A 21,166-nucleotide genomic window follows, 5' to 3' on the forward strand; every position below is an offset into this window, starting at 1 on the left:
CTTGTTAGTTTAGCCTCCATGGTTTTGAGGTTAACTGAACCACGGTTGATAGTTGACTAGTAGGGCATTTGCCTGCTGTGCATATCCAGCAGCTGGCTATGTTAGATAAGTTATAAGGGAGACAAAACTCACACCATGATGACAAAGGGGGATGTCTATGATGCAAACATTTTCCTGAAACACTATATCAAGCCTTAGTTTGGTTCCTAGTTGCTTCTTAATAAGCTGTATTCTCAGCAATAATTGGCCAAAAGAAAACAAACTCAGTGGCATCTTTGGAGGTTCCTTGTCTCATAAAGTAGTATCAAGGCACTTTATATTTTTAACTTTACCTTATCTTTATTTTATTTTATGTATACAGATTATATGTGCACATATTTCTTCTCTCTTTTTAATGTATTTTTATGGGATTTCTGAGTGTGTGAACAGTGGGTCTCTGTTTTTTGTTCCTTCTCTTGGGCTCTTCTCCTTCTGTTTGCTTTGTTCTATTCCGATGTGTTAGTTTGTGTTTTATCCTATTATAATTTATTATTATCCTATAGGCACCTGTCTGTTTGCTAATGAGAGACAGAAAGGGGGTAGATCTGGATGGGAGGGGAGATGGGAAGGAGCTGGGAGGGGTAGAGGGAGAGGACATGGTGATCAGGATGTATTATGTACGGAGGGGGGAATCTATTTTCAACAAAACAAAAACTGTTCAAGATCCACATAAGCAAAGACAGTGTCAGAGTTGTCTCATAAAGAGAATGATTTTGTCACTGCCTCCTGGGATTGGAGAGCGGCAGTCTCTGGTACTGCAGTTTACAACCAATTAGTCTTCCATACATAATGCACCCATGCAGAGACAAACAGATAATGGGTCATTGCCCCCTGAGTTGAGTACAGCAAAGTTGTTTGTTTGGGGCCACACACTAACCCATCAGGAACAGAGTGAAAAATCTGTGTTGACTACAAATTGCTTGCTAGGATTTGAATAGTTGGCAGCCCCAGTGCCAGCACAGCCTATCAATCCATGTCCCTCTTTCTCTGCTAAAATCTGGTACTCACCGTGTTTTGTGTCATTTGATTTGCACCTAGGGTCCTTACTTGTGATCTTGATGATGAACACTGTGAGAACATTAGGACAATAGAAAGTGCTGTAGTAAATTGATCTCTTGGAATGCTAATGGGTACAAAAGTGTATTCCACTCAGTGCATATGGTTTCAGGGATGGGGTGGGGTGGATATTTTGAGGAGCACAATAGCTCAGGTTAATAGAGGGCCTTCAAGAATGGTATATGGAAAGGACTTTAGAAAGATTTGAAATGATTCATCAGAGAAATCTATCTGGCCGCATTCTCAGGAGTATTCTGGAAGTCTCTCAGGTCACCTGAGGGAAATGTGTTTTAAAGAATGCTCTTTCACAAGTAAATGCAGGACAGACACTCTGGCTGGGAAGCTGGCTGAGATCCTAAGGTACAGTTTAGTACAGTGCAATACATTCCCACCTGTGTGCAATTACTACTGAGTAACAGTAAGGTGTATTTCCTTTGCTTTCTCCAAGATAAAATACTGTATTATCTTTCATTATTTTCATATTTGAGTTGAAAACAAGTAGAAAGGACATTGATCAGAAGGTGCTTATAGCTTCTTGGCTAGGTGTGGGACTCTGTCTACCTCCCCTTCTCAGTGCTGCAACTTCGGCTGTTTTGAACCTGTGTAGGTCCTGTGCATACTCTCTGTGAGTTCACATGTACATCACCCCAAAGCCCCACCTTTACCCAAGAAGCTATTTGCTATTGATGCCCCCCTGGAAAGGGGGAAATTAGTTTTCTCCAATGGGGTGTCACTGGGCATATCAACCACAATCCAGGCCAGGGCCCATGCCCAGGAGTAGTTTGCTAATATAAAACAGACTCCATGGGATGGTTTGTTTTCAGTGTTTTTTGTCATTGTTTTGATTGATTGGTTGATTAGATTTTGTGATTTTGATTTCTCAGAGTGACAAAGAACATGAAGTTAAGTGAGCAGGGAGGTAGAGAGAATCTGGGAGGAGTTGGGAGAGGGGAAAGAATATAATCAAAATACATTGTATGAAAATTTTAAAAAAATGCTCATAAACTGGGCTGGAGAGATGGATCAGCCATTAAGGACTAGGCTTGCAACCAAGAAATGTTCATGGATTGTATTCATTAATGGTTACCTTAAATCAATGTATTACATTAAATCAATACATTACTTATCTTCCTGTATCGTCCTCTTGCTCAAGATGAGCAAGTTTCACAATAGAAAGTCCTACCAGGGTAGGACTTAGCATTTGGGAGGCAGAGGCAGGAGGATCGCTGTGAGTCTGAGGCCTTACATAAAGAGACCTTATCTCAGAGAAAGAGAGAGTGTAGACGGGCTTTCTTTTCTGCTGCCAGCCCCAAATAATGACATGGAAACTTCTTATTAATTATGAAAGCCTGGCCATTAGCATAGGCTTGTCTCACTCAACTAGCTCCAATAACTTAAATCAATCCATTTATATTAATTTACGTTCTGTCGCGTGGCATTACCTCTCTTTCATCTTACACCTCTTATTTCCTCTCCATCTGGCTAGCCACCCCACCATTCTTCCCAGAATCTTCTCTGTCCCTGGAAGTCCCACCTAACCTCTTCCTAGCTATTGGCCATTCAGCTTTTATTACACCGATCACAGAAATACAACTCCACACAGTGTACAAATGCCCACAATGAGGAAGTGGGGGGGAGGGAGGGAGAGGGAGAGAGAGAGAGAGACCTACCAACACTTTAGACTCTTAATCACAGGCTCATGATGTCTGTGACCAAGAAATTAGTAAGTAGGGCAAACCATGATTAAAATGAGATACCTTCTGTTCTGAGCATGAAAATCTTTCCCACTCACTCCCAAAAATATAGACCAATGCAGATAAAATAGAAGAAATGAGCCAAAGCAAAAGTGACCGTCCCACGAGATGGTTCTCTTGTTAACTGCTGTATAGGATTTCATGGCTTCAAGATTCTAGAGTTCAATCTTTATGTTCTGAGAAAGAAGTCGCTGAATCACTTCTGATGATGTTCCATTCCAGACAAGGTGACAGGGAACGTATCTGGACACAGCTCCAGCACTTACATGAAAGTTTCTCTAGCTTTTCAGAGTCACATCCTGGGATAGAGGAGGTGGAGAGCTTCAGTGCCAGAAGACCTATCATACTGATGGAACTTTTTTTTGTTTTTCTCTTATTCTTAAAAGCAGTGAAGAATGAGGTTACTAAACTAGCCATTTATTGTTTGTTACTTAAAAAAATTTATGGAAATGTATCTCACTATTATTTTAATTTGTGTTTCATTGATTATAGACAAGGTTGATCATTTTTGCATTTTAAAAACATTAGTTCTTTAATAGTTTTTAAATCATATTCTCTGCACCCACCACCTTCCAGACTCACTCCCTTCCCTACTCACTGACTTTTGTGTCATTACCATTCACTCCACAGCTAGGGGTGAGACTGTGTACTCAGCTCCCCCCCCCCCCCCGCCATGCTGGTATTTGATCTGGCTTGGGCTTGCACGAGCGTCACACATGCTATCACAACTGCTGTGTCCAGGAGACACTGTCTCCTAGCAGTCATCTACCACCTCTGGTCCTTACACTCTTTTGGGCCCCTTTTCCATAGCAATTCCTGAGTATTTGGAGGAGGGGTGTGGTACATATGCTTCATTTAGGGTTGAAAATTCTTCAGTCTTTTGTTCTCTGTATCTTGGCCCATTGTGGGTCTCTGCCTTCGTTACCATCTACTGAAAGGCTGATTGTTGCTCATTCAGTTTACTCTGGAAATACTTATTCATATACTTGTCTGTTTGACAAGGGTCTTTGTGCTTTCCTGAAAGATAGGTTGGATGGGTTTCATATTCTGTATACTAACCTTCCATGGGTCATGTACACTTCAAGAACCTCCTAATCTTTATCTTGATCTTCACATTATGAAGTGTGTTGTACAGCATGTGGGGAGGAAGTGCACACACGTATAACATGGGCATTTAATACCTAACCTTTCCTTACTGTTGTAAGTTTTGTCTTAAATATTTCCTCAAGATAAGATCATATTATAAATTTCTATACTCTGAAATTTTTAGTCTCTTGCTTTTTACAATGAGACCATGAATCAACTTGGTAGATAATGTCACTGCTATGTCGTGTATATTAGATGCCCAGGCTTCCCCAAATATTTGGCCTTTATCATGTACCAAAGTTTTATATATGTTCATTTTTGTTTATGGTGGTCTTTTTCTCCTGTTATTCCATCTTCTACTCCTGTGTCAACAACCTTTGCAATTGTTACCGCAGATCTACAATATCCTGAAGTGTTGAGGCTCAACTGTCCAAACATTTTTATTTTTCCAAGTTTTTCTTTCTTGCTCTGAAACAAAAAGAAGCAAATTCACCCAGGAGGACTAGATGACAGAAAATAATCAAATTGAGAGCTGAAATTAACAAAATAGAAACAAAGAAAACAATACAAAGAATCAATAAGACAAAGATTTGGTTCTTTAAGAAGATAGACAAAACTTTATCCAAACTAACCAAAAGGAAGAGAGAGAATATCCAAATTAACACAATCAGAAATGAAAAGAAAAACATAGCAACAGACATGGAGGAAATCCAGAGAATCATTAGGTCATACTTAAAAAACCTGTACTTCACAATATTGGAAAACTTAAAGGAAATGAACAATTTTCTGGATAAATATCTCTTACCAAAATTAAATCAAGACCAGATAAACAAATTAAATAGACCTATAACCACTAAGGAAATAAAAACAGTCATCAACGGTCTCCTAACCAAAAAATGTCCAGGGCCACATGGTTTCAGTGCAGAATCCTACAAGATTTTCAAAGAAGATCTAATAACAATACTCCTTAAATTATTCCACACAATAGAAATAGTAGGAATATTGCCAAACTCTTTTTATGAGGCTACAGTTACCCTGATACTCAAACCACACAAAGACATCACTAAGAAAAAGAATTACAAACCAATCTCATGCATGAACATTGATGCAAAAATATTCAATAAAATACTGGCAAACTGAACCAAGAACACATCAAAAAAAATCATCCACCACGACCAAGTAAGCTTCATCCTAGAGCTGTAGGGATGGTTTAACATATGAAAATCTGTCAATTTAATCATCATAAAAACAAACTGAAAGAAAAAAACCACATGATCATCTCATTAGATGCTGCAAAAGCCTTTGACAAACTTCAAAGGTCTTGGAGAAAGCAGGGATACAAGGAACATACCTAAACATAATAAAGGAATACACAGCAAGCCAACAGTCAATATCAAACTAAATAGAGAGAAACTTAAAGTGATATCATTGAACTTAGGAATAAGACAAGGTTGTCCACTCTCTCTATATCTACTCAATATAGTACTTGAAGTTTTTGCTCAAGCAATACTAAGACAACAAAAGGAGATCAAGGGGATAAAAATCAGAAAAGAAGTCAAACTCTCACTATTTGGAAATGATATGATAGTATAATTAAGTGACCCCAAAATTTCTACTGAGGTACTCCTAAAATTCATAAACACCTTCAGTAATATAGCAGGATACAAGATTAACTCAAAAAAATCAGTAGTCTTCCTTTATACAGATGATAAAGGGGCCGAGAAAGAAATCAGAGATACATCACCTTTCATAATAGCCACAAACAACGTAAAATATCTTGGCATAACTCTAACCAAACAAGTAGAAGACTCGTATGACAAGAACTTTAAATCTTTGAAGAAAGAAATTAAGAAGACACCAGAAAATGGAAAGATCTTTTGGTTAGGGAGAATTAAGATAGTAAAAATAGCCATCTTAACAAAAACAATTTACAGATTCAATGCAATGCCCAGAAAAATTCTTCACAGACCTCGAAAGAATACTCAACTTCATATGGAAAAACAATAAACCCAGGATAGCCAAAACAATCTTGTACAACAAAAGAACTTCTGGAGGCATCACAATCTCTGACTTCAAACTCTACTACAGAGCTATAGTAATGAAAACAGACTGGTATTGGCATAAAAACAGAGAGGAGGACCAGTGGAATTGAATCAAACACCCAAATATCAATCCACACACCTACAAACACCTGATTTTTGAAAAAGAAGCAAAAAAAAAATAAAATGGAAAAAAAGAATGCATATTCAACAAGTGGTGCTGGCATAACTTGATATTAACATGTAGAAAAGTGAAAATAAATCCATATCTATTGCCATGCACAAAACTTAAGTCTAAATGGATCAAAGACCTCAACATAAAACTCATCACACTGAACCTCACAGAAGAGAAAGTGGGAAGTACACTTGAATGCATTGGCACAGGAGACCACTTCCTAAATATAGCACTAGTAGCACAGATACTGAAAACAACAGTCAATAAATGGGACCTCCTGAAACTGAGAAGCTTCTGTAAAGTAAAGGACATGGTCAACAAGAAAAAAGCACAGCCTACAGATTGGGGAAAGATCTTCACCAACCCCTCATCGGAAAAAGGACATTCTCCAAAATATACAAATGACTCAAGAAACTTGACATTTAAAGCATAAATAACCCAATTTAAAAATGGGGTACAAATCTAAACAGAGAACTCTGAACAGATGAATCTCAAAGGACTGAAAGACTCTTAAGGAAATGTCGACATCCTCAGCCATCAGAGAAATGCAAATCAAAACAACTCTGAGATTTCATCTTACACCTGTAATAATGGCCAAGATCAAATGCACTGGTAACAACTTATGCTGGAGAAGATGTGGGCTAAGATGAATGCTTCTTCATTGCCGGTGGGGGTGTAAACTTGTACAACCACTTAGAAAATCATTATGATGATTTCTCAAAAAATTAGGAAACAATCATCTCAAGACCCAGCAATACCACTTTAGGGTATATACCCAGAAGATGCTCAGTCGTACACAAGGACATGTGCTCAACTATGTTCATAGCAGCATTATTTGTAAAAGCCAGAACCTGAAAACAACAGAGATTCCTTTCAACCAAAGAATAGATAGAGAAAATGTGGTACATTTACACAATGGAGTACTTACTACACAGTGGAAAAAAAATAATGACATCTTGAATTTTGCAGGCAAATGGATGGGAGCTAGAAAACATCATTTTGAGTGAGGTAACCCAGACCCAGAAAGACAATTATCACATGTACTCACTCATAAGTGGGTTTTAAACATAAAGCAAAGAAAACCAGCCCCAAAATCACAATCCCAGAGAACCATGAGGACCCTAAGAGAGATATTCATAGTTCTAATCTGCATGGGAAGTAGAAAAAGACAAGATCTCCTGAGTAAATTGGGAGCATGGGGATCTTAGGGGAGGGTTGAAGGGGACGAGAGAGGCAGGGAGGGAAACAGAGAAAAATGTAGAGCTCAATATAAATCAATTTATTTTTTGATTTTTCAAGACAGGGTTTCTCCGTAGCTTTTGGTTCCTGTCCTGAACTAGCTCTTGTAGACCAGGCTGGTCTCGAACTCACAGAGATCCGAGTGCTGGGATTAAAGGCGTGCGCCACCACCGCCTGGCTAATATAAATCAATTTTTAAAAAAAGGGAAAAAAGAGTACATCCCAATTAGATTAAGTATTACATAAGAAAATTTCAGACATTTCTCATCCTAATTTTCTCTCTTTGGAAACTTACTGTGTACCCTGTTTCTATTCTCAGCTCTGTGTAGCTTAGGTGAGTGGAATTATGCTGTATTTGTTTCCTTATGGCATGCGCACTGCACATGGCTAATATATTCAAGGTTCATTCATAGTATAGCATGGATCAGATTTTACTTTCCTTCTGAAGACTAACACACACACACACACACACACACACACACACAGAGAGAGAGAGAGAGAGAGAGAGAGAGAGAGAGAGAGAGATCCCGCATTTTGTTTATCCATTCATCTGGTGACAGATGATAGACTCCTTAGCACCTTTGCCTTCACCATATGGCTACTGTGAACAATTCTGCTATGAATGTGAGCACACAGGTATCTCCTCAAAGCCCTGCTTTCAACTATATTGAATATAAACCCAGTTAAGTTGACAGATCATACAGTATTACATTTTTAATCTTTTTGAAGAATCTCCATCTGTTTCCCATAGCAGAAGCAGCACCATTTTCCAAGTGCCCATGCAATTGATTTTTATGTTTTCTTTCTAACGTTAGAAAGACAAAAGCTTTCTAAAATCCCATTTGTCTCGATGTCTCACAAATTCCTTTGTATAATATGTATAGAGATAAAGTAATCTGATAGAAAGTACAATTTCGCCTACTGTTTTCGAATTCTGATATCACTTACTGTTTTTTATCAGTTGCAGTTTTCAATACAGAGTTGAAAAGAAGAAGGTTCTCTACCCTGTTTATCATATGAAAGATGCCAGCACTTCATTAGTATGATGGTGGGAAATGTTAGACGTGGTCTGAGCTCACCTACAGCTTCTCTTCTAAGCTTGTTGTGACTTTTTGTCATGAATTGGTGCTGACTGTTCACAAAGGATTTTCCTTCCCCACCCCAGGTAATTTTGTGATATCTATCACTATGTCGATGGGTGTCACAAGTTGCACGTAAGGTCCAATGTTGACATGTCATTTCATTGTTGTGATAAATGCATTTTAACTGTTTTTAAAGTTGGTTTATATCTATCTGAATTCAACTTACTAACATCTTATCAAGGACCTTGCTTCTATATTGAAAATAGATCGACTTACATTCTGCTCAGTAGTCTTTTATATTGAAAAATAGCTTGATCTACATTTTGGTCAGTAGTATTCTTGATTTGTTTTTCACTGAGGTTATACAAGAAAGTGAGTTTGAGTAGTTTTTACTTTCTGTTCTCTGAAAGGATTAGAATAGAATGGCTGTTTTGTTCCTTGAAAATTGATGACATTCAGTTGGGATTGGTCAGAATAAAAGATATTCAATTACCAATTTTAGGTCTATTGGTTTATTCTTATACATTATTATTACATCTTATGTAATACATACTGTATTATATAATATAAAAATCATTAGTTTATAATATAAGTTATTGTAAATGTCTAGTTAATTATTTATTATTTTATTATTAAATTTTTATTATTCAATTTAATATTACTTAAATATTAAAATTTTTATTATTCAATTGTGAATTATTAACAATTCCAAACGTGTGCATACTATAATCTGATAACAATCACTCTCTCTACTCATGTGTGTGTGTTTGTGTGTGTATGTGTGTGTTTGAGAAAAAAGATTCTAGGCTATTTTATTTTCCCTTCAACAAGAACAAGAAATGAAAATTAACATTTATTGTACACACACGACACATCAAGTGCTGATAAAGTGGTTGATATCATGCTCATTTCAGAAAAGGAAACCAAGATTAAGGTAAGGCTGATGCTTTGACCACTCAGAGCTCTAGAAAGGTGTAAGCTTACGTATATGTGAGAGCAAAATCCTAGGATTTTCAGCACACATACCAAGGTCATCAATGGGAAGGTGTGGTGTGGCCTTAGCTGCCTAGGTTCATATGTTTGGATATATGGTCTGAAGTTGACGGAACTGTTTGGAAAGGATTAAGAGGTGTGGCCTTACAGGAGGAAGTGTGTCACTAGAAGAAGATTTTGAAGTTTCTCTGCTTAAATAAATGAGCCTGTCTGAAAGTCACATACTCTATAAAACAATCTGTTCATGATCTGATAATTTTCTCCAAGTACCATAGAACAATAAACACTGCAAGAAACCTTTGAAATGGACTCTGATATAGCAAGAATGTGACAGGATCACCAAAAAAATGAGAAAAAGACAAAACAAAACAAAAAAAAAACCCAACAACTCATGTCCTCTGCTGTAGAGGGCTGGATTTGAACTGCATAGAAACTCTGTGCAGGGGTGACTTGAGGTAGCATTCTCACTTACAGGCTTGGCAAACCAAGTCAGGAGGAGGCAAACCTCTCCCATCAGTAGAGTGCCTTGCCAATGGTCAGTCCTTGAGAACACAGATGTGCACTGTAGTTCAAAGGCTCTGATTAGGTTGTGGTTTGTCTTCTGATGAGGTGTTTTTACATATTATATTACAAGAGTTTTTCCCATAACACTGAGCTTTTTGTTTAGATTAGCTAGGGCACGAAGCTCTTGAAATTATTTGCAACTAAGTTACTAGTCTGTGAAACTATTTTCATGTATTATGGGAACTTAGTTTGAATCTTGATTTGAGTATTATAAAAAGAGCACTGGCTTGCAATAAAGTATGCAGTTGTATCTCCTACTCTGCATCCCCTGTGTCCTGATTTCTGTGGCACAACCCAGGGTCATCCATAACCAAGGAGGTTGGGGAAGGGTCCCCAACACTCTGCCTTGGATTATACTGTCAAATATTCAACAGCATATTAGGATCTGACTTTGTAAAGAGTCATTTAGAATTAATTCTTTCCTGGTTTTTTTTCTTTTCTCACATGAAGTTGAATATTATTCTTTTTGAGGTCTGTGAAGAATTTTTCTGGGATTTTGATGGGCATTGCATTGAAACTGTAGATTGCTTTTGGTAAGATTGCCATTTTTACTATCATAATTCTACCTAACCAAGAGCATGGAAGATCTTTCCATTTTCTTCTGTCTTCTTCAATTTCTTTCTTGAAAGTTTTAAAGTTCTTGTGATATAAGTCTTTCACTTGTTTGGTTAGAATTACTCCAAGATATTTTATGTTATTTGTGGCTATTGTGAAGGGTGGTGTTTCTCTGATTTCTTTCTTGGCCCGTTTAACATCTGTATAAAGGAGGGCTACTGATTTTTTTTTTTTAGTTAATCTTGTATCCTGCTACATTATTTAAGGTGTTTATGAGTTGTAGGAATTCCTTAGTAGAGATTTTGGGATCACTTATGTAAACTATCATATTATCAGCACACAGTGAGAGTTTGACTTTTTTTCTAATTTGTATTCCCTTGATTTCCTTTTTTGTCATATTGCTCTAGCTGGAACCTCAAGTACTATATTGAATAGATATGGAGAGAGTGGACAACTTGGTCTTGTTCCTGAGTTCAATGGTATCACTTTGAGCCTCTCTCCATTTAGTTTGATGATGAATGTTGGTGTGCTGTGTATTGCCTTTATTATGTTTAGGCATGCTTCTTGTATTTCTCCTCTCTCCAAGACCTTTATCATGAAGAAGTGTTGGATTTTGTTGAAGGATTTTTCAGCATCTAATGAGATGATCATGTGGTTTTTTGCTTTCAGTTTGTTTATATTGTGGATTAAATTGACAAATTTTTGTATGTTGAACCATCCTATCATCTCTGGAATGAAGCCTACTTGGTCATGGTGGATGATTTTTCTGATGTGTTCTTGGAGTCAGCTTGCCAGTATTTTTACATCAATGTTCATACATGATATTGATCTGCAATTATCTTTTCTAGTAATGTCTTTCTGCAGTTTGGGTATCAGGGTAACTGTAGCCTTGTAAAAAGAGTTTGGTAATATTCCTACTGTTTCTATTGTCTGGAGCAATTTGAGGAGTATTGGTATTAGTTCTTCTTTGGAAATCTTGTAGAGTTCTGCTCTAAAACCATCTGGTCCTGGGCTTTTTTTGTTGGGAGACTTTTAATTACTATTTCTAAGCAATCCTGTACAATAAAGGAACTTCTGGGGCATCACAATCCCTGATTTCAAACTCTACTACAGAGCTACAGTAATGAAAACAGACTGGTATTGGCACAGAAACAAGAGGACCAATGGAATCATATTGAAAACCTGGATATCAATCCACACACCTATGAACGTGATTTTTGAAAAGAAGCAAAAAAATGTGAAATGGAAAAAAAGAAAGCATATTCAACAAATGGTTTTGACATAACCGGATATCAACATGTAGAAGAATGAAAATATATCCATCTCTATTGTAATGCACAAAACTCAAGTCCAAATAGATCAAAGACCTCAACATAAAACTAATCACACTGAACCTCATAGAAGAGAAAGTGGGGAGTACATTTGAACACATTGGCACAGGCAAACACTTGCTAAGTATATCCCCAATAGCACAGACACTCAGAGCAACAATTAATAAATGGGACCTCCTGAAACTGAAAAGTTTCTGTAAAGCAAAGAACACAGTCAACAAGACAAAATGGCAGCCTACAGAATGGGAAAAGATCTTCACCAACCCCCCACATCAAACATAGGGCTAATCTCCATAATATACAAAGAACTCAAGGAATTGGTCATCAAAAGAACAAATAATCCAACAAAAACTGGGGTACAGACCTAAACAGAAAACTCTCGACAGACGAACCTAAAATGACCGAAAGACTTAAGGAAATGCTCGACATCCTTAGCCACCAGAGAAATGCAAATTAAAACAACTCTGAGATTCCATCTTACACCTGTGAGAATGACCAAGATCAAAAACACTGATGACAATTTATGCTGGAGAGGATGTGGGGTAAACAGAACACTACTGCATTGCTGGTGGGAATGCAAGCTGGTACAGATGCTTTGGAAATCATTATGGCATTTTCTCAGAAAATTAGAAAACAACAGACCTCAAGACCTAGCAATACCACTTTTGGGTATATACCCAAAGGATGCTCAATTATGCCACAAGAACAGGTGCTCAACTATGTTCGTATCAGCATTATTTGTAATAGCCAGTACCTAGAAACAACCTAGATGCTCCTCAACCAAAGAACGGATAAAGAAAATGTGGTACATTTACACAATGAAATACTTCACAGTGGAAAAAAAACATAATGACACCTTGAAATTTGCAGGCAAATGGATGGATCTATCTAGAAAACTTCATATTGAGTGAGGTAACCCAGACCCAGAAAGAGAAATATCATATGTACTCACTCATAAGTGGCTTTTAGATACAAAGCAAAGTAAAAGAATTCTACAATTCACAAACCTAGAGAATCTAGAGAACAAAGATGATCCTCAGAGAGACACACATGAATCTAATCTAGAAGAAAACGAGATCTCCTGAGTGAATTGGGACCAAGGGGCTCGTAGGAAAGGGTAGAAGGGGTTTGAGGAGGAAGGGAGAGGAGCAGAGAAAAATATATAGCTCAATAAAAACAACAAAAAGTATGACTTTTAAAAAAAGAATCGATTCTTTCACTCCAAACCTGAGTCTCCATAACTGCTCACTGCGTGCTCTTTTCCAACTTGTATTTGTGTTTTGGAAAAGTTGTGATGCAATCAGCACTTAGCCACTGCTGAGCAGTGACCAGAGAGTGACCTAAAAGGCACTGCAGGAGCGCCTCACTCCCAGCTTCCCACAAGAAAAGCACCAAGTCTTGCTGCCTACTGACAATGTATTTATTATTTTTGACAACTTCATAAATCCATGTACTGAATTTTGATCATTTTTACCCTTTGTTATCTTTGTCCATCTCCCTCTCTTTTCCAGTGAAACTTTTGTCCTCCAACAAGCCCATAAGGATTGTTTTCTAGAGACCAATGGGCTCGATTATCCTGGAGCCATCACAGAAAGAAAATGCTTTTTACTACCTTGATTCTGTGCCTCTCCCGAGCACCTTCCACAGAGCCCCCTTCACATCCTTGTTCCTCAGGGTGTAAATCAGAGGGTTGAGCATGGGAGTGACTATGGTATAAAAAAGGGCAACAAACTTGCCCTCGTTCTCAGAATAACTGTCATTTGGTTGCAAGTATGTATAGATGGTTGAGCCATAAAACATAGAAACCACCAGGAGGTGGGACCCACAAGTCCCAAAAGCTTTTCTGCGGCCAGATATTGACTTGACTTTTAACACAGCCCTAGCAATGTGTGCATAAGATCCTAGAATCAGTGTGGCGGGGAAAACCAAGATTATGGCTCTGGCCACAAACATCTTGGCCTCTGTTCCAGCTGTGTTCTTGCAAGCCAACTTGAGGAACACGGGCATCTCACAGAAGAAGTGATTCAGTCGATAGCCACAGAGAGGCATGGCCATCATGAGGCCTGTCTGAATCAGAGAGTTGACAAGGCCCGCTACCCATGATGAGATGGCCAGCGCCTGGCACAGAAGTGGATGCATAATGGTGGTGTACAGGAGCGGACGGCACACGGCAGCGTAGCGGTCAAAGGCCATCACCACGAGAAGCATACTTTCCGTGGAGCCCAGGGCAAGGACACTGAAGAGCTGAGCCACACACCTTCCGTATGTGATGGTGTGGTCGTGTCCCTCAATATTGATCAGGAGCTGGGGTACAGTGCTGGTAGTGTAGCAGAGGTCCAGGAAGGAGAGGTGGGAGAGGAAAAAGTACATGGGAGTGTGCAATCGGAGGTCCACGTGTGACAAGGCAATGATGGTGGTGTTGCCAAAGAGAGTTAAGGAGTAGAAAATCAAAACGTAGATAAAAAGAATGAGTTCCAGTTGAGGCCAGTCAGAGAAGCCCACCAAAATGAAGCCTTTGCCCAAACTGGCATTGAAGTCTCCCATAGCCTTTGACCCGTACAACAACGGAATACAATTCAGAGTATCTGTTGAAGAAAATGCATTAAGACATTGTTCAGAGCATTCTTCCATCATCCCTAAATCATCTGTTTTATCACTCAATTCTGTTTTATTCAGGCTTTTATTCTTACTTTTCTATAAAATGAACCTCTCTGGATTGGGAACGATGTCATCTTTATTTGAACTATAGCTCGGCTAATTGTTCCAAGACTTTAGCCTGGCCCTTCAGTCTTATGGACCCAAACTTTCTTATTCCAGAGTAAGGAAGTGCTTTGAAAATCTAAGGTCTACGTCATACCATAAGTATTCTATGTTGTTATCTTTGGTTCCTTCTTTTGGCCTATTTGTTAGCTCATTTCAGATTTGAAACCAGGCTCAGCCAGGTGGCAATTACAATTTTGACCCTTGGGTCCTCATTTGCCGCCTTCTGCACCATGGATAGAAGCTCCACTTGCAGTATCTGCCATCTGTCACAGAAGACTGAGAAGCAGTTTCCTTTCTTTGAGGGGAAAATACAAAGAAATGTGTTCCTTATGATTAGTAAGAAGGATGGCCTCCCTTGACGCTGCTTCTTCAACTAAAAATGTCCGTAATTCAACTCCATAGAAAAAGCCATTTTCTCCTCTCTACCCAAGCCCTTTCTGAAACTATTTCCTTCTAGTTCCTCCTGTTCACTTGATGACATTCATGCCACACATCTTTGTCTCTCTAGGAGCTCCTCTGTGGTAGAGGACAAGCTAAATATAAAAATAAGTATTAGCGTATATCACAGAAATAACAAATAATGAATAAACATTTTTATGTCTTTATGGCACTGAGGATGCCAAAGTGAATGCTGCTTTCATTCAAGGTGCACCATGGCTGTTGAATAAACTTTCTTCAGAGCAACATGTGCATTTACCTTTTTAGAGTTCATGAAAGCTAATTTCCTCTAAGCCTGCAGATTAACCGCTAACGCACCGGTGGGTGGTGGAGGTGTGAGAGGAATAGATGATCGCTCTCCTCAAAAGATGGGCGCTTCTTATAAAAATATAAGGTTCTATGAAAGCTTGCCGAGGAGAGAGAAACAGAGTGCCATTCCAAAGTCTAGCCTACAACTAGTATGAGGTGATTCTGTGAACCTAACTAGTCCCTCTTGTGTCAAGTTTAGCAACGTGGAATCTTACCATCGATGGGTCAATGCTGAACTCAATGCCTTTAGGTCTGTATCATGGCCCCAGAGAACAGCCCTAGCATGGACCAGCTGGGCCTCCTACTCTGAAATACTCACTTCTGGGAGTCTGAGCTTAGTAACCTAAAGTAAAAAAAAGTAAAATGAAGAAAATAGTTTGCTCCAAGCAATTTGGATGGTGGCGAAATAATGCATCATGTATATTACAAACATTTGTTTGTGCTTTCTGTTAAACCTGCTCTGCCTTCATAATTAGCAGTTAACTTGTGCAAATTAGGGTGCTCAGTTCACTTGGCATTGTGATGTCCAACATTCACTGCAGAAACTGGAAAACAACGATCTTATTGACTAACTGATTGGATGAAAATGAATGAATGAATGAATACATTTCTAACCCTGGCACCATGTCTGATATACACAATTGTTCCTCACTTAGTGGCACAGGGTTTTTGTTCACTCCCATTGTATACTTCTAACAATGATTTTATATTGTGGCATATGTAAATACCACTTTTCGTTTTTTAATTTTGTGTGTATGTGTGTTTTGTCTGCATGTATTTCTGTAAGTATGCTATATATGACTGATGCCCACAGAGTTCAGAAGAGGGCACTGAATCCCCTAGAGCCAGAATGACAGGTGACTGTGGGTGCTGGGAATTGAACCCAGGTCCTCTGTAAAAGCAACAAGTGCTCTTAACCACTGAGCCCTGTCTCCACCCTCCAACTAATACACTTTCAATCAGCAAAGCTTAGCGCTACTTCTAATATGATAAACAAATGAACAATGAGCCAAGGTATTCAATATGATAAAGCTCAGAGCCTTACTTACATCACTAATGATCATTTTAATGAATAAAAACTTGGATAATTTTGAAGCAGAGGCATGAAATTTTATTTTCAGCATTTCTGCTGTCAGCTAGATGCTCTACCCAGGGCTGGCAACACTCGGGAGAAGCCAGGGACTAAATGGACAGACCCAGAACCATAGAGCCCCAAACCCTAAAACCTAAGGACTCCAGGCTTCAGAAGTCAACCTATGGCTTCTGGGTTAGGGATGGGGGCCACCTAGAAGCCATCTTCAATTAATAACCACTTGCAAATGAAAATTGAGTTCTCTCCAAGGGAGTCTCTCTGTGGAAACAACCACTGTCAAGGGAGGCTGCGTGTCCAGCAGTAGATGGCCGGCAGAGAATGAACTCAGTGCCGTCTTTGGAGGTTCTTCGATTCCTAATGTCGTGTCAGAGAATTTTTTAAATCTTATTGTCAATTTTAACTTTATATTGTCAATATATATTTGTCTATTTTCTTACCCTACAGGTTCTTTGCATATATATTATGACTTCCAATTTAGTGTTTTTATATGATTCCTGAGTGTGGCTTCTGTGTCTGTCTCTGTTTCTTGCACCTTGCACTCTTTCCCTTCTATCTATCTGTTTTATTTTATTCTGGTGAGTTAGTTTTTGTTTTATCTTATTATATTATGTTGTTTTTTATTATTATCCCTGAGAAGCCTGTTTGTTTTCTAAAGGGAGACAGAAAGGGCACAGTGGATCTGGATGGGAGGGGAGGTGGAGAAGAATGGGGAGGAGCAGAAGAAGGGGAAATCATAAGAAGGATATATTATGTGAGAAAAAAACTATTTTTAATAAAAATCGTGAAAAAAGAATCTGACCTTATTGCTATAGATTGGAATCTCAGTGCCCTGGGTTTTAACTACCAGTGGCCCCGGCACTTCATGCCTATGCAATTTTTAGCTTCCAGCACCAGTGAGCAGCAGTGGGAGGCAGCAGCAGGCTGCAGTGGGGAGCAGAAGGCAGCAAGCTGAAGTAGGGAGCAGAAAGCAGCAGGCTACAACTACCCTTCTAGGGGGTGACCAAGGGAAGTTCATTCCTTCTGCTCTGAGTGAAAGTGATTGGTAGATTTTTCCAAGGCTTGTGATGACAAAAATACAAAATCTAGTTTAAGGTTCTTAAAAGAAATAAGCCTGGAATAAGCAGCAGGAATGGTGGTATGGACTCCTGGAAGCATCTGCAGTGTGTTCAGAACAGCTGAGCTGCCATGAGGGAAGTCTGACCCGTGGTCACTGAGTGCCAGCTTTGCTGATTGTCCTCTGCTCACGGAAGCCAGGATCCAGGAAAGGGTCTATCAGCTCTCTACTGGAGCTTTAAATTTCTCCAGCATCCAACATCTTGTTTATTTAAAGCAAAAATAAGCATGAAAAGGTTTGTTTACTACATATATGCAAAGAACACTAAAAAGACCCAGTAGAGTGTACATGTGTGCATAAAACAATAACAATTAAAGGATAAGCGGTCATGAATTTGAGAGGGGGTGGGAGGATGGAAGAAGTTGGAGTGGGGAGAAAGAGAGATAGAAATGAAATAAATATATTACTCATATGTGAAAGTCTCGAAAATAGAAATTTAAACTGAAAAGGGAAAATAGTTACTGCATATAAATAAAGAGTTATTATTAGCATCGACAGTACTCTCCTCTCCAACAAATATCCACAGAGACAGCTGGAACACTTTACCTCTCTCAGTCACAGTTGGGCAACTGCATAACGGAGCACACCCAACTGTAGAACTTCCGACTAGTTCACAAGAATGTAGACGGCAACCCCACAGGCCACATTAACTCCGAGAAAGAAAAACAGTTAGCTATGCCACACTTCCAAGAACATTACAAAGCAACACTAGTTTTAAGAATACATCAGTCACTGGAATGGAAGAGAGAGGCCAGGAACAAATCTTAGCGCACAGCCAACTGCTATTTTCTAAGGACACCAGGAAGACACAAAGAATAAAGGATAGTCTCTCACATAAGCAGTGCTGGAAGAAATGTATTTCCACAGGCAAAGGAAAAGGCTGCAACTCTCAAACACCCTTCACAAAACTCAGTTCAGCAATGACAAGAGCAGACACCACCACTGGCAACATCATGAGAGACACTGTAAGAGAAAGAAGCCAGATTTGGAGAATGGGATGATTGATCTTCAGAACTAAACATCCAAGCTCAGCTGTAGTATCTTAAAGCCCTCATTAAACTGCTGTTAAGGACACCCTGTGTCCACCACAGGTGACTTCACAGTGCCTGCATTTGACACACTTCTACTGCTTAGGATTCAGTCATTGCATTTATAACATACTACAAATGCCTCCACTCTTCCCTGGGATCCTGCTCACATCCACTTACACTGCTCACAAAAAGAAGATCCCAGCCTAACCAAATCCCATGATGCTTGGAGTCTTTCACCTCTCCTGAATAGTTGCACATTACTCCTCATTTGTACGTGGCATTGGACTTCTGGAAAACTCCGTAGAGTGAAACCTATCATTCACAAGCCAGGAGTTGTGAGCACACTAGTAGGCTCCATTCTAGACAAAATAAGTGAGAAGACGGGCAGAATTCGGCTTCCTGCCAACAGCTCTAGTGTACACCGCTGAGAAGGGTGGGAAAGTTCTCACGATGGGATCATACACAGTAATCACAAGGCTCCTTCCAAAAAACAACAGTCGTCCCTGCACTGAAAGAAACAATATGTAAACTGTACCAGATCCGATTGTCCTCCAGCGGAGGTAGGACTTTCAAAGTGACTATTTCCTTAAGAATTTCCCATATCTCATTCCAGCAAAAGGAGAAAATTAGGTCAGGCTGATATAACTGGTTCCTGGTAGCTCCTGAGCAGCTATTTAAGATTGACAGGGGATCCCTCTGTATTTCCATATTTGTTTTAAAGTATGTTATCCAATGCTTCTGTGCTGGTTGAAGGATGTCACACCGACTAGCCATCTGAAAGTATCCTGGATGAGAACTGGGTGTCTTCATTGCACAGTTTAGATGAAAAACCAGGATGCTTAAAAGTGGGAGTGATGGCTTATATACAAGCTTAAATATTTCTCCTACCGAAAAGGGGATGGCCTTTCTTTGTTCTCCGCAGGGCAGAATGAGGCCCAATGCCTGAAATGTAGCAAAGATCAAACTGTGGCTAAATATAGAACAAGAAAACAACCCTGAGAAATTCTAAGAATGGCAGTCTCAAAGTGCACATATTTCTGCTTTTAAATTGTCTTTTAAAATGCCTTACTTGTAACCTCTGGAAGAACCACAAAGAAACTTGACATTTGCGTGTTTGAAACTCTTGACTGAGATCCTCAAGAACCTCTGTTTATCTCCCAGTGTGTCTGCCTGGATATGTGTGTGAATATTTGTGGCTTCCATAAATAATAAACTAGTATGCAGTGCTGGGAATCAGTCCCAAGACTCCCCCACAAACTTGGCAGGGATGCTACCACCAACCTACACTGTCAGTAGTAACATACTTGATATCTGATAAGATGAAAATGTCCTTCATACCAATACACTGAGTTAATGACATTGTCTGACTGTAGTGGAGCTACCTTTGAGAAAAAATAACCAACAGAATCCTATGTCTGAAGACAGGAGGGGTCTGGCAGATTCCTTGGTCATTACCCTCTTTACTAAAGCATCCATCTTTCAATGTGAACTCAGTGCTGTCCCTCCTTTTACATCTCTATATTTGACTTTCTCCTCAGCCTCTGGAGAACCAAACTCTCAACGAGAGCTGAGCAGGCACCAAATCATCCAACACTCCTTCTGCACCAGTCTGTGCTTCTACAGACTCAATCCCTCTCTCCTGCCCACACCACCTGAAAAATCACACTATTTTATAGCAGTTAGGCTGATCTTCAAACTCCTTGATGAAATATTTAATAATAACACACTAACATTTTGTAGTAGAAGACCAGAAAATAAAGGGTCTTGTCAGCTTAATTAAAATTCAAAGATTTAATGAATTAATTGCATATCAAACTCTGACACCCCACATGAAACACTGACCCCGAATAAGAATCCTCTTTCATCCTTCTACTTTAATAAACTGTTCTTCACTTATTTTCAGCATCTCTGACCCTGGTTGTGACCTGTTTCCTGGTTCTGATGTCTACAATTTGCTTTGCATCTTAAATCCTAGGATCAAAATACTGAGATTTAGAAGGTCTATGAATCCAGAGAATCTCACCGAGTCTTACTCACCACAGTCCTGGGGAGGAAAATTGGGTTGACTTCCCTCAATCCTTCTGGCTTCAAGTAAATATGAAACCCATTCCACACTGATGTCATCTAGAAGTGTTTGAGGAAGGCCTGTTTCTCTTCAGTCCCAACTGCATTGTGGTATGGCAGGCTGGATCACAGCTCTGCTCCTGGAGAAATCATTCGTTCTTGGGGTCACCTCACCCAGCAGGCTCACCTGCTGAGGCCCATAACTAAGGGACAGGAAATAGCCTGTACTGTTCTCTGACTCCCTCACCATAGACAACTGGCCCTAGACAGCACCTGACCTTAAGGCAGACTTTTCCATGCCCACCCTTGGGACATTGCCTGGGCCTCCTTAATAGAAGTGGAAACATGACTGTTTACTCAAGTGTGGCCTTGGAGACCTCTGGGGACCCTGAGCCAATTACAATTAGTTGACTGATTCTCCAGGCTCTATCTGTTCTCCAC

The 21,166-nt window shown here is 39.3% G+C and overlaps 1 protein-coding gene across 1 annotated transcript; it reads right to left on the reverse strand.

The window, feature by feature from the left end:
- Positions 1–13,521: 13,521 nt before the first annotated feature.
- On the reverse strand, positions 13,522–14,457 carry LOC121456839 (olfactory receptor 10-like). Its single transcript, XM_041665322.1, has one exon. It carries the CDS (start codon positions 14,455–14,457, stop codon positions 13,522–13,524), a length of 936 nt encoding a protein of 311 aa, XP_041521256.1.
- Positions 14,458–21,166: the final 6,709 nt, after the last annotated feature.

The sequence above is a fragment of the Microtus oregoni genome, unplaced genomic scaffold (assembly GCF_018167655.1).
Source record: "Microtus oregoni isolate MIOR12 unplaced genomic scaffold, Mior012 000015F_ref0000493, whole genome shotgun sequence".
Classification (NCBI taxonomy): domain Eukaryota; kingdom Metazoa; phylum Chordata; class Mammalia; order Rodentia; family Cricetidae; genus Microtus; species Microtus oregoni.

Bases quoted from the DNA above. Each gene is read 5' to 3' on its own strand.
- LOC121456839 (XM_041665322.1), bottom strand. From the start codon at position 14,457: ATGGGAGACTTCAATGCCAGTTTGGGCAAAGGCTTCATTTTGGTGGGC.